This window comes from Sturnira hondurensis, unplaced genomic scaffold (assembly GCF_014824575.4).
Source record: "Sturnira hondurensis isolate 20B ecotype Veracruz unplaced genomic scaffold, ASM1482457v3 Scaffold0010128, whole genome shotgun sequence".
Taxonomy (NCBI): domain Eukaryota; kingdom Metazoa; phylum Chordata; class Mammalia; order Chiroptera; family Phyllostomidae; genus Sturnira; species Sturnira hondurensis.
This window is the reverse complement of record NW_028082759.1, coordinates 8,926,318-8,940,462: the sequence shown is the minus strand read 5'-3', so window position 1 is coordinate 8,940,462 and position 14,145 is coordinate 8,926,318. Positions and strand designations below refer to the sequence as shown.

The 14,145-nt window shown below is 39.1% G+C and overlaps 1 protein-coding gene across 1 annotated transcript in view; it reads right to left on the bottom strand.

Annotated features, from left to right (window-relative positions):
• Window positions 1-537: 537 nt before the first annotated feature.
• DCHS2 (dachsous cadherin-related 2) overlaps window positions 538-14,145 on the bottom strand; it is a 178,625-nt gene continuing 165,017 nt past the window's right edge. Inside the window, exons 17-20 of the mRNA XM_037058360.1 lie at window positions 10,091-10,221; window positions 7,424-7,710; window positions 6,349-6,481; window positions 538-4,060 (exon numbers count right to left, since the gene is read on the bottom strand). Coding sequence (XP_036914255.1) covers window positions 1,437-4,060; window positions 6,349-6,481; window positions 7,424-7,710; window positions 10,091-10,221 — 3,175 coding nt within the window. The 3' untranslated portion in view covers window positions 538-1,436. The remainder of the gene's footprint in view (window positions 4,061-6,348; window positions 6,482-7,423; window positions 7,711-10,090; window positions 10,222-14,145) is intronic.

The following is a 14,145-nucleotide window of genomic DNA, read 5'->3' as shown; positions in this document are numbered from 1 at the left end:
TGAGGCCTATTGAAAAAAAACATGAAGGAAATATCTCTATAGTGGACACCCATCCACAGTAACCACCAAGAAAACCATACCAGATGCCCTTGAGAATCCTAAACTCATTTCAAAGAAGATCCCGATTGCCTACCATGGATGACTCCCCGACCATCATCCCCAGTATGTGCTCTGCTTTCCTGGAATGGCTCAGAATTTTGGATGGATGCCCAGGCCGACCAGAGAGGAGAATGTGCATTAAATGTGAGTACCACACAACACCACGATATTTCTGAAACCGTAGCCATACAAAACAGAATGATTTTAACCACATTGCCCAACTGCTCCATCTAACATCAGTTAAAGCTAAACATGAACCAATGAAAGAAAGACTTCTGACATCCATTTTCAACTTTTATAGCAGAAATATTTCTTTAAAAAAACTTCATTTAAAAATATATTGCTAAATTACTCTATAAAATTATTATTAGCTAATAACATAATTTTATCTACACAAACATTTAGAACTGACATTGAGTAGATCAATTATTTCTCACTAAAAGTTATTATATCTAGAAGAAAATAAGATGAAAAGAAAACCCTACAAATCACTTCCAACTTTAACGTCTGTACCCGTACAATGTTATAAGACAGAATATTGAAAGAAGAAAAATCATTATTCTATTTCTAAAGGTCAAGGAAGCCTGTCTTAGGTGACAGCCAACCATATACTTACAGCTCTTATCAACCCTGGCCCTCTGTCAAGAACAGACATTTCTGCTTCATTTAATTGAGAATATTTTTTTTTTTGGCACAGAGTTACATGGCAAATTTCATTCTTAATTTCCGATTAAATTTCCCAAAGACACTACATTAAAATTCAAAGTATGGCCAAACTCCACAGGTGGGGTCCATGGTGAAAGTGAAGAAATGCATCTCTAAACATGTCAGATCTGTAGAAAATGGCTTTACTTTAAAATGTAAGACTAGCCTTCCAAATTTCTCTTCTGTTACTTTCTGTTCTACACTCATTCCTTATTCCGTCTTTGCCAATTTGTTTTAGATATATCAGTGCAATCAGCAGTAATGTGACCGAGTGGCCTTCACCTGTACTTTATTTCCATTTATTTTCACATAAACACGTTGGCAGTCAGTCAGGTTCACTTTGTCCTTTGGAAATCTAATTACACAGGAAACCAGGTATGACAGAATGCACACTATTTAACATATACAAACAAGTCCTGAGAGCAAACCATAATGGTTAAAAGAGGGGGTAACTTCTCATTAAGGCTGAAATTTGAGAAATTTAAATGAGGAGGTTCTACAAACCCTGACTAAATCATATCACTCACTTGTAGATAAAATTAACTCAATCTTGATGAGAGGAGCTTGCTTAAGAATATTCCATTGAATAATTCATGACCAGTGGTGAGCAGGTGCTTGACATCACAATTGTTTTATATTTGAACTTCATCTTCTGCTTTAAGTTCATGGCATGCATCACTTAGATGGGTTCCTAATGATTCTCCACAGGACAACAGTGGAGTCACGGCAGGGGTCTGTGTCGTCAACAAGGAGAGAGATGGAGAGAAATTGGGAGTCATGGTTCTTGGCAGAGAATTGGGGTGATGGAGAAGCGGGGAGTGCAGGTATTTTTGCAGGACCTGCTCTGGGGTTATGGCTGGCATTCTTGGTGGAACTGCTTTGATTCCAGGTTGGGCAATTGCTGTTATCAAAGGGGGTGGAAAAACAAAAGATTTCTTCTCTTTGGGAATTCCGGGTTTATGTAAATGTTCGTCCTTTAGTTTTGCGATATCATTAAATACGGAGGCCAGTGGTTGGAACTCGGGTTCCCAGCTGAGGAGATAATCCCAGGGATAGGTGCCTCTCGAATCATGATCAGAGGTTCTCTGTGTCGAAAGGGCTGCATATCTTGTTTCGAGATCACCTGAAATAATGACAGGCCCTTTCCTGACCTCTGCCAGGATGCCCACTTTTACCTCTCTCTTCTTTAGTGTCTGGGGTAACCCATTATTTTGGATGTAGGCTGGGCCACAGCCTTCTCCTCTATCGCCTTGCTCAAGTGTGTGGCTGGTTTCTGCTGTTCCAATGGTGACCAACACGTCGGTTTCCCCAGACAAGCAGGAGAGCTGGTCGGAGTCCCTCGGGATTCCCGAGTCTGGCACCCTGGACTCCCGGTCACTCAGAGCTGAGCCAGAGTCCTTTCTGTAAGGGTGCTCATTTATCCTCTGGATCTCCTTATCCTCTGCACTCTCTCCTTCCACAGAACAGTGGCCACTGGAGTTTGAGTGCCTGTACAGATTTACAGCATCCTTTTCCATGATACTTATTAAACTCAACCATTCTGGCATGGAGTCTGCTGGCACCGCCTTGTTACTGCCTTCGTTTGTTGTCTGGAAGGGCTTGAGCAGGCTGCCATCCCTGCTCAGTCTAATACTACTATCTAAGGGTGATGATGCCTTCTTGTCTTCATAATTATTGACTGTGTCTTTTTGTTTGTGTCTTACAATCAGGACAACTAGAGTGAAGACAAGTAACAAGAACACTAAAAAGGAGACTGTGAGGCTGATGGAGAAGCTGCTAGCTGACAAGGCCAAGCGCATTCCTTCTGAGGAAAAAGACACATTCACAAAAACAGTACAAGAGGCAACCTTGGAGTCCTGTTTGGGGCTATGAGCGATTATTTTCATTTCAATGGTGTCTTCTTTGCTGATATGACTTCTTATTAGGGGAAGGGCTCTGGTTAAATAAATATTTCCATTACTTCTATTTACAGAAAAGAAGAGAGATGGAGCTTCAAGGGAGTAAAGAATGACACCATCGATACCAGCATCTGCATCTGATGCCTCTACTCTGCCAATCAACTGTCTTACATTGTTTTCTGGGAGGTCGAAAAAATATTGATCTTGAGTAAAAATTGGTTCAAACTCATCTATCCCTTCAATATCCACCCAAACTACTAAAGAAGCTGCTGAGTCACCTCTGTCTTTTGCTTGAACTGTAAGGCAGTATTTACTGTCATTTTCATAGTCAAGGGTCTGTTTAGCACGAATGTCCCCTGTTAGAGGGTCAATGAGGAAGGGATCATGGTCACGAAGCACCCCATGTGTGAGAGAACAGGGAGACAAAATAGAATAGGTCAATTCTCCATAAGGACCTGCATCAAAATCCAAAGCATTTATAGAACATATGGTAGAGAAAACAGGCAGATTTTCAGGAACAACACAGTTCACGCTTGGGAACATGAAATGAGGTTCATGGTCATTATCATCTAGGACACCAACGAACACAACTGCAAAAGAAAAATGTTTCTTTTCTTCATCTGAAGCTTGGATAGTTAAAGTGAATTTTATTGTTTCTTCATAATCCAAAGGTTTAGTCAAATAAAGAATGCCAGTTCTTTCTTCGAGGTGAAAATGTCCTTTCTCATTTCCAGAAATTATGTGGTAGATGATTTCTGCGTGTAAACCCACATCCCGGTCACTGGCTGAGACCACAGTGATGTGACTCCCTAGCGGGGTACTTTCCTTGACGTGGGCATGATATTTCAGACTGCTGAATTTGGGTGGATTGTCATTGACATCAAGCACTTCTATGGACACGATGGCTGTGGAACTCAGTGGAGGGCAGCCACGGTCAGATGCCAGAATGACAAGCTTATGACTGGCAGATGTTTCTCGATCCAGACTGTGACGCAGGACCAGATAACCAACTTGCTTATCAGCATGTTCTGAATGGATGAGACTAGTTTCCATTTGGAAATTGTTCTGTGAATTACCACCGATGATGAAATATTCAACATGCGTGTTTTCAGAGGTCCAGTCGTGGTCAGTGGTTGAAAAGGTGACAAGCGTGCCTCCAATTTGAGCATCTTCACTCAAGCTAAGATTGTAATATTCTACTGAAAATTCAGGGGCATAATTGTTCATATCTTGTATTTCTATCTCCACTAAGGTAAGAGCCCTCAGGTCAGGAATTCCACCATCACTGGCTTCAACAAGAAATTGAACTGTTGACTGTTTATCCAGAAGTAATATAGGACTGTTAGTAAATATTGTGCCTGAAAAACAAGATGCAGCATCTCAGAGTTGTGAAAATACATTTTCATGATCCATTTAGTTAGCAAATATTTATCAAATATTTACCAGTTGTTTACTTATTTGTTGTATTTATTACTTATTAAAATCAAGATTAACTCCAAATAGAAAATTAAAATTATTGTGTTTATATTTTTGTAACACTTAAGAGTCACACATAAACTCTGGCTGGTATGGCTCAATGGATTGAGTGTTGGCCTGAGAACCAAAGGGTCTCTGGTTCAATTCCCAGTCAGGACACATGCCTGGGTTGTGGGGCAGGTCCCCAGTTTGGGGCGTGCAAGAGGCAACCACACATCCATGTTTCTTCCCTCTCTTTCTTCCTCCCTTCCCCTCTCTCTAAAAACAAACAAAATATTTAAAAAAATAAAAGCTTAAAAAAAGCCAGACATAATATTCATGACACTCACTCTATTAAATATGGGTGCTGTTTGCAGATGACTTTGCCATAAATTTCTCTTAATTTTCTTTTTGTATATAGTAAGTTGCTCTATTGCTATTTTTTAAAGAAAATATATTCTTATTAAAAAAACATACATCCCATTCTACTACCCATAGACACATGTATAGAGACATTCTAGCATTTACATATTTATTCCAGAAACACTTTGACACAAATATAATGAAACAAAAGATGTAAACATGATAATGCAGAGTTACGACTATTGCTCAAGTACAGAGAGGTCATTCCTAAAGTTCTCAGTTAATTCAGCATATGGATCTCCCCTTAACTGATGAAAAATATTTAATACAGTAATATTTAATATTGTTTTAAATATGGAAACATGTCATTTTTACAGCTATGTATGTAACAGCATTTTTCTAAAAGAAATATGTTTTCTTGACTGGTCACTGAGGAAGAATGCAAAATGCTGTCACTTACACACCACATTTCAGGCGGAGTCCCACCGGGAACAAAACCGAGCTGATACCAGCTAATGTCGCAAAGATGACCTAATTGATACCTCACTGCACAGTGTGTCGCTGGCCCATGTCAAGCAAAGGGACCACCTCCCACCATCCACACGGTGATCGGCTGTGGCCGGGGCAGCAGTTGTCATCCCCTGGGGACAACTATAGATATTACATCTATTTCTGTAGTAAAGTAAAAATAAATAAAGAAATCAATGGTAAGGGGTGTGTGTGTGAGAGAGAGAGGGAGGGAAGAGAAGGCCAACTGCTGACACGTTTACGTCCGCACGGCAGCCATTCATCCACACGTGTGCCAGCAGCATCGACTTCTCCCCACTACACCACTCCACGGGTGATTCTGTGCTGGCAATTTGTGACTGAATTCTCCCTTCACATAGTCCTGAGGTTAAGTTTTTAAAAATGACATATAACAGAGTATTAGTTTCAGGTGTACCACCTAATGATTCCATACATGTGTATATATTGCAAAATGATCACCATGATAAGTCCAGTCAATATCCACCATCCTGAGGGTCATTTAAAAATCAGGCCTCACTCGGGAAGTGATGTGTTGGTGGGCATAGATGGGGACCACACACTGTGCTGTGTCCCGGGTCATTCTTGTCTGTAGTGTGCCCTGTTAGTGACAGTGCTTGGCTAATTGTTCGTCTTCATCAGATTTAGCTTTAACGTCTACTCACCGTTCAGCGTTCTCTGCATAGTGCTTAACTGCTCTAATCTGAAATCACTTGCCTGAATGCATTTCACAGCTACAAATGTCTTGCTCTAATGAAAACACAAAGAGCTTTTGGAAGGCATCGAATAAACCAGAACACCACAATGTTTTTTTACTTAATAAAGATGCCCAAATAATTTTTTTCTTTTTGTTTTGGTCCTTATCGAATGATGCTATTACTGAACTTTTTGTACTGGGCTTCAATGGAAGTCTCCAAACTCCAGTAACATGAAGTCCTCAGAACCATTTAATCCTCTCAACTCTCGCCTTTCTCTGCTCCGTTTGAGGCCTGGGATGACTACCTGAACTGTGCTTGGTTGGACTGCGGAACTGGCTGTTCACTGTATGGGGGCCTCTGAACTTCTGAGCCATTGCCAGCATTTAATCAATTCCTTTTGCCTTCCAGCCACAGAGAAAAGAAACAGCAAGGGGACTTGGTACCATAGCGTTTGACATGAGGAGAGATAAGGTGTCGGTGTCTATCATACCAGGGGTAGGGGTATTTGAGGAGCCTATAATAAATGATCCTTAGTAAAGGGTTATTTCAGGTTTCCACCCTGTAACTCAAACCTATGAACATTGAAGCCACCATAAATAACTCACCATTCACAGGATCAATTGCAAATTCCTTAGAAGACGAAAGAATTCTGTAAGAAATGTACTCATTGCTTTCTAAGTCAGTGGCTGCCACTGTTAGCACAGGGTCCCCGGCAGGCACTGATTCTGGAATGGTGGCCTGTGGGACAAAGAGAGAGAAATGGACTTTGTGCTTAAAGGCTACAGATCTTTTCATGGGCGGGGCCAAGCATGAGACCATTTTATTTATTTTGCTTATAGAAAACACACAGTGAACCTGACTTGACTAGGCATGTTCATATAAAGAGCTGACATATTAAGAAGATGATATAGTGGTCTAAGATTTCAGAAAAATTTTTTAAAAAATAATTGCTTCAATTTTTATCACAAACAATGTCCTCTAAATTATTTCTGTGGGGTAGCTGATAGTTAATACATTCTCTGATATATATTATTCCTTCTTTACATTATATAATTTCGCAAGCCTTCGCAGATCATTACCCAGGTTACGTCCCCTTCTGTGTCTACACAGAAACCTTGCATGAGTCACATTCAAGAGCCCTAGAGCCCATTTCCAAGTACTTAGTTGAATGTTAGCCTTGTTTTTACTTCTATCAACGTAAAAACTCAAGTTTCCATGTTATATACTATTGTTCATACTTTGTTTCTTCAAAATCTTAATCAATATTCCAAAGCATTCTAAAAATATGCCTAGGAGAGGAAACACTTTCCCAAAGTAACTGCCAGTCCTCCAGACACCTTACTGTCTCATCTGTGACTTGGAAAAGATGAAGCAAGTTCCAACTGCTATGCAGTTGGAACAACTGCAACCATGAACAACTGGACTCCAATCCTGAAAACTGGAAGAATGATGACATAGTTTCACATGATGACATATGATCCATACTTAAGAAACTGCATAGAATGCTATGTTTGATTTCACGTGTACTTCTCCCTCCCATGATACTAAATGTAAAACGCTCAGCATCAACCTAAGCACTCCGCACTCCACACAGTGACTGCTGTGTGTCTAAATCAGTCTGCCCACAATAGCAGGCTTTCTCGCCTGGGCTGCGTCTCAGCGTCTCTTTGAGCCGTTTACCTGGTAGGAATCTTGAGAAAATACTGGTGGATTATCGTTGATGTCCAACACATGGACGACAAGTACTCCCTCGGTGTGGTGCACTGAATCAGAAATTTGGATGAGCAGCTCGTATTCGGTAGCTTCTTCAAAATCCAGGGTTTTCACCAGCACCACGACGCCAGTGCTCTGATCAATAGCAAACTTGGTTCCAGGATTACTCTCTTTCGCAAAACTGAAGATGAAAGCTGAATCCAGATCCACATCATGAACTGATATCTGAGTTACAATTACACCAGGCAAAGAATCTGAAATAATCATAACCAGTGTCAGTCTCCATTAAAATTCAACCTTTGAAATACGTTTCTTTAATAGTTCAACCCAAGCATTTAAAAAAAATTAAGTCCAACATGATTTGCTGTTTCTTGGCATCACTTCTCCCTCAAAGCTCATTATAAACCAAACAAAAACTCTGAAGAATTTATAAGCCCAATAAAAGTGAAACTTCACCACTGAGTAGGGAATTGAGGAGGGAGGGTATATTCAATTTTTATATTACATTTTTCATTGTATGTTTACAACACAATTCCAGGACCAAGAAACATTCGAAGCCACTTCTTTGTGCCATGTATTTTCTGTATCTAAATCATATATTCATAGGGGCTATGAGTGGTAAGAAGGCTATTACTCAAAACATTAATGCAAACATACCCTTTTGAAATATAGGGAAGATTGAAATGAACATGCTGGAATACTGAAGTTAGAAATATATACAACACTTAGTTCCCTGTACTTATAACATTATTTCTTTCGGAGTGACACACACATTGCTTCCTTCCCTTAAAATATGACTCTCAAAGTTATCAATGCTATAGAAAGACAAAGTATACATTGTGCCAGTTATGAAAACAAAATTTTTAATAATATTCACCCCCAAATCACAAAATAAATGACATGCTAAATGCCTCATACGCTGTATGTGTTCTGTAGCCTACACTGCCATGGAAGGGACTTTGTTTTTAAGCTTCCATGTATGGTACAGGTACAAAGAAGATGCCAAGGTATTGAGAATAATTCCATTGTATATAAGATTCATAATTTCACATTTCAAGCTTGAACGGTCTTAATGTGTGCCAACCACGCCTTACCCCAATGAATATGTTTCAGTTTATGTTGTTTGTTCTTTTTTTAAATTTTTTTTCCAATTTTTTAATTTAATTATTTTTCAAGTACAGTTTTCTGTCTATTACTCCCATCCCATCCCACCCCGTTTGTTCTTATGATATATTTCTACTGGGCACTGTTGTGTTTTGATGTTAATGCATGCACTTTAGTACCTTTGGTAAAAGCACATGAAAAAATATCAAGCAAAACTGAAGATTTTTTTATTAATAGAATATTTTGGCATATTTAGACTGTGTAGATATCCCTATATATAAAAATTTCTGAACTACATGCCTCTGTGAATGGTGATGGTTATAATTTGTTTAAAAAAGGGACATATAGCCCTGGCTGGTGTAGCTCAGTGGGTTGAGCGCGGGCCTGCGAACTACACGACCTCGGTTCGATTCCCAGTCAGGGCACATGCCTGGGTTGCAGGCCAGTTCCCAGCGGGGGATGCACGAGAGGCAACCATACATTGATATTTCTCTCCTTCCCTTCCCCTCTAAAGATAAATAAATAAAAAATATTTTTTTAAAAAGGGACATATAATGATAAGAACATGTTAGGAATAATTTGTTATTAAGAGGGAAAGGAGTCCTGGCTGGTGTGGCTCAGTGGATTGAATGCTAGCCTACAAACCAAAAGGTCACTAGTTAGAATCCCAGTCAGGGCACGTGCCTGGGTTGTATCCCAGGTCTCCAGTTGAAGGGCATGCAAGAAGCAACCAAACATTGCTGTTTTTCTCCCTCTCCTCCCCTCTCTCTAAAAATAAATAAATAATAAACAAATAACTAAATCTTTTTTTTTTAAGAGTGAAAGGAGAGAGGCTAGTGAGGGACCATGTTATTTGCAACTATAACTATAAAGAGTTGGGTGAGTTTTACCACGGGGGCCATTGACCACAAGCAACTTTGGGACAAATGTCCATGGAGTCATCATGTAATCCAGAGGCCCAAACAATGAAAATTAATCAGCCTATCATGTAAAATTTGGTACTTGCAGCCTTTACCACTAATGTGGTAAATTTTTTCTGCAGATACTGAAGTTTGGTTTACACTAGAGGCAAGTGATGACTTTGTATGATGAACATCCACTTCCCTTCACTTACTACTTGTCATTAGTAAACTGCAAAGACTGACGAAGTTCTCAGTCTAAGATCTCTTCTTCTCAGAGAAGCTTTAGGATGATTATCAGTCAACCAAATGTGCTTCTTCACACAGTAAGTTTCATCCTTATGAAATGTCTGAGCACCAAAAAAGAACCCATGTGAAAGTGTAGTGTGAGCACGGAGCACTGTCCTGCTGATCTGAATGCAAATTCCAGCTTTAACATTGAACTTCTTTGACATTTGATTAATTAGCTTTTGACCATCCACCCTTTATTCTGTAAAATGGAGATGAAAACTATTGATGTTGCATGTTGTTGAGTATTCATACTTATATGTAATATAGCACCTGGCTGAAAATATGGTAGATGATGCCACCCAAGTTCATCAAAACCCCTATTCCAAATTGCCACACTTACTTTCAGCAATTTCCACTGCTTCAAGGGGAAGAAAAACTGGGGCATTGTCGTTTACATCGGTCACCTGTATCTTGACCACACTAGTACCAAAAAGCCTGGGCATCCCTTTATCTGTGGCCTGCACAATCAAGCTGGTTTGGAAAAGAATCAAAGAATATTATCCATCATCCAAAGAAGAAGAAAAACCACATAAGTATCAAATTTCCAGTTGAAAATTTAAAAATGAGCTGACTAGCTACATTTATTTCTTCTCCTGGCTTTTTTCTAAATGGTATCATTTAAAATTTATTTCATAAGAAAGGTAACCTGAAATTTATTTACTTATTTTTGACATGTTTAGAGAAGCAAATCCAGCAAGCCACCAGGGGTCATGAGGCACTTATGTCAAAAACAATGTACAATTTCTAGGAGATTGACCACCAAATTCAGTCCCTTCTTACTGAGAACAATCTAAAAGATACAAACACCATGATCTGTTTTTTGGATAAATAGAGTCTCTCTATTCTGCCACATATGGCCTGTATATTGCTACATATTTTTATTTTACTGTTTTGACAAAAGATGGAGCCACTTAAAGACTGCTTTATATTGATATATTTTTCAGACCTAAATTGTGAAACAATAAAAATTGTAGAATTAAGAGAAGAAATTGCCACGATCAATACACATACAGAAAACATCATTGGCTAGGACTATAAAGTAGAAATAAAAGTCCATGATCTGAAAGAATTCACATGCAGTGAATCAATCCCTCTTGGATGATGGTACAACTAGCTCCTCCAGCGACCAAGTTAGAAATATCAGTGTTTTCAACTTCTCCTGTTCTGTTACCACCCTTGCAACACCCAAATATTTATGAGTTTCATAGACTTTATCTCCTGAGTATCACTTAAAATCTCATTCATTTCTACCTTTAGAGCTTCAGGAAGGCTGATCAGCCATACTGCTTTACCAAGGACTAAAGTATCTTCTGGGACATAAGACATTCAGATTTTTTTTTTAAAAACTGGAACAATCCTAACCAAAACAGGAGAAGTTGGTTCTGTAGCCTCATAGTTTTTACCAGGAAGGGTATATATTCATAATGACTTTTCTCACTTGGGGTACTTGTTTTCTCACCAATCTCCTCTCTGCAAGTCCTATCTGCTCCTATCCAACCCCCATGTTGCAACTCAATTCTCTATCTAAAATCCTGATATGAAAACCTGACTCCCTATTTAAGAACTTTCCTTGGTTCTCCATGTCTGCAAGAGGCAGTACTAACCTTGAATGTGTACACATGACCTTCTATAATCTGGCTTCTGCCTGGATCCCAGTCCTTACATGTGGCTGGTCTTTCAAAGCTCGCACATTCAGTAAGCTTTCACTGAACTCTCATTTGATTTGGATGTCCATCCTCTGTCCCACAGCACCCTGTACACTCTTCTGCCATAACATTCCTCAGCCTTTGTTCTTAACGATTTCTTAGTCAGTCTCTTCCATAAGCTCTTAGAGGGCTGCTGGGCTACCTTATTTGTTTTTCTTTAATATTTGTTGAGTAGTGGTTTCTCAAGAGTTTTCCATGATTATAAATGTATTCTATCACAGAGCCAGGGTTCAAGTCCAGCTCTTGGTTGACCAGAAAGCTCGTGCTCCACTATGTATGTGATCCTCCTTCAACCTGCCTCTCTTCCTATGTATACATAACTCTTTGGTGCATAATCATAAGCTTGTTTTTCACTTCCCTCTAAAGAATGGGAGGTCCAGGCGGGTGGCTGAGGACTGAAGGGAGTTGTAAGTCAGAAATGATCTTTACTTTGGAGGTGGTATTAACTTTAGCCAGTTCTTGATGCTGCCATTTTCTTTTTCATATTTTTTCTTTCCTTTCCATTGATACCTGATAAGTCTTCTTTCTTTCCAACTTTAAATTGAAAAATGATGTAAAATAAGCATCGACTCTTTCTTGGTTTAGATTCCACTGAATAGCAAATGGTTACTCTTTATCTAGCATTCATGAAGCACACTGGCTGCCTTCAACACCATCGATGTTGGGACATCAGGGCAATAGCAACTTGAGTTTCACACTTCTGGAGCCCAGGACTAATTCCATGTGGAAAGTTTGTTTTGTTAGTATGAACATAAGTCAGGTACATATGGAAATGCTTTAGTAAAAATAATACATTCATAATGTTCTCTTCCCCTGCTGCCTGCCCTTCCCCAGTGTCATACTAAAATCTCAGCCAAGACATCAAAGTTCCGTCTTATTCTTCCACTCTAGCCATAACCACCCTTATTTTCACAACATTACAACTTCAGGGGTTCTATGGAATGCCTATGTCCGGTTAAAAAAAGTGGGTCTCTTTGATATGGAGAAAAATATATGATTCAGTTTCCAAATAAAAAGGACAAGTAAAGGGTTTCTCAATAGATTAAAATAAAAGAAAAATTATAAACGCAGATCCACTGAGATCCTACACACAACCTCTGGAAGACCTTGAGTTTCTTATGATGGTGCCTGGGTAGTCTTTGTGTGACTGTTGGTTGTAGGCAGTCTGCTGGCTCTGGGTCTCGGAACTGCTACCCTGATGAATGTCATCAACAGACACTGCAGATGAGACGGGTCAGACTTAGAACAGGCCCACTGTAGTCCTGAGCAGTTCTCTGCTGCCCTATCCAGGGGAAACTGCTTTTAACACGTTAAAATTTAAATGAGGCTTAGACCACGTAGGATTTGGCTGGTTACTTTAACAAATACTAAAGAAGTTAGTACAGGACTTCTCAAAATTCTCTCTCAAGAGTATCTTAAATGTGTACCAACAATGAGGTGTTCCTTCTGAAATTCTAAAAAAAATTTAAAAAAATATGACAACAAAGATATCAGCCACCATTAGAAACGCCTATGAAAAGAAGAGCAATTTCTGGTTACATCTCTACAGAATTCTATCTCCTCTTTTCCCTGAGATTCTACTATAATGATAGCAAAAGAGTTTAAAATAAGATATATATCCATAAAGCTAAAAAGAAATGGGAGAGATATTAGTGGGTGGAGTGGGTGAGAAGTTTTAACAAATTTCAGAAGAATGTAAGCAGATTAAGAAGTGGTTATTCATGAGTGGGTCAGAGGAACACACAGACTAAAATGCATTCGGAGAGAGATCAGGATGAGTGAGAAACAGATTTTTTCCCACGTACCCAAAGAGAAGCTCAAGGCATGGCAGTGAGGTGAGAAAGAGTTAAAAAATAGCTGGAAGATTATTTTAAACTCAAAATACAGAACAATCAAGTCCCCTTGCCTATTGCTCTTCACTGCCAGGTAAAAGAATTCCTGATGATCAAACTCAGAAAAGGTAATATTGAGAGATGGTGCCTGGAGAAATGAACGCCCCTCCAAAGGAAAAAACCCCTCTGTCTACATTGTCATTTGTATGCTACCCTGGAAAGCAGTCCACTCCCTCTCCACTTCATTCCAAAGTAAAGTGTGCTGGTCAGTAAGCTCTCCTGGCCCACTCAGAACCCCGCGCCTTTGGTACTGTCTCTCTCAGAACCAAGGATCACCAGTTACTTACAGAAAGCCTCCAGCATGAAAAAGACAGAGCAAAATCGACAAAAAGAAGATATGAACCCGCAGGAACTAGGGAACATGCAAGTACAAAAGAAAATGTAAAAACAATTCTGATAATTCTAATTAATGTCCTTGGAGAGGAATCAGAAGATGATGCGTGCATAAATCAAGAATGAGATGCCACAGAAAAGCTCAAGTTCAAGGAAGAACTTTTGGAAATAAAAATATAAACAATAGCTGAAAATGTTTTTTTAACTAGAGCAAAAAAGAAAGTTTGGAAGGTTAAAATTAAGGCATTCTCCCTGAAAAATAAAAACAAGAATAACCCAATACACAAAACATGAAATGGAAAGGAGGAAATGAAATATTATTGACAAAAGATGGTCTAGGCAGTCCAATAATTGATCAAATATGGTCCAGAAAAAAAAGAGTGCAAAGTAAGAAAAGAAAAGAAAACATAACAAAACAATGACAACAACAAAAACAGAAGAGGTCATTATCAATGAAATAATAT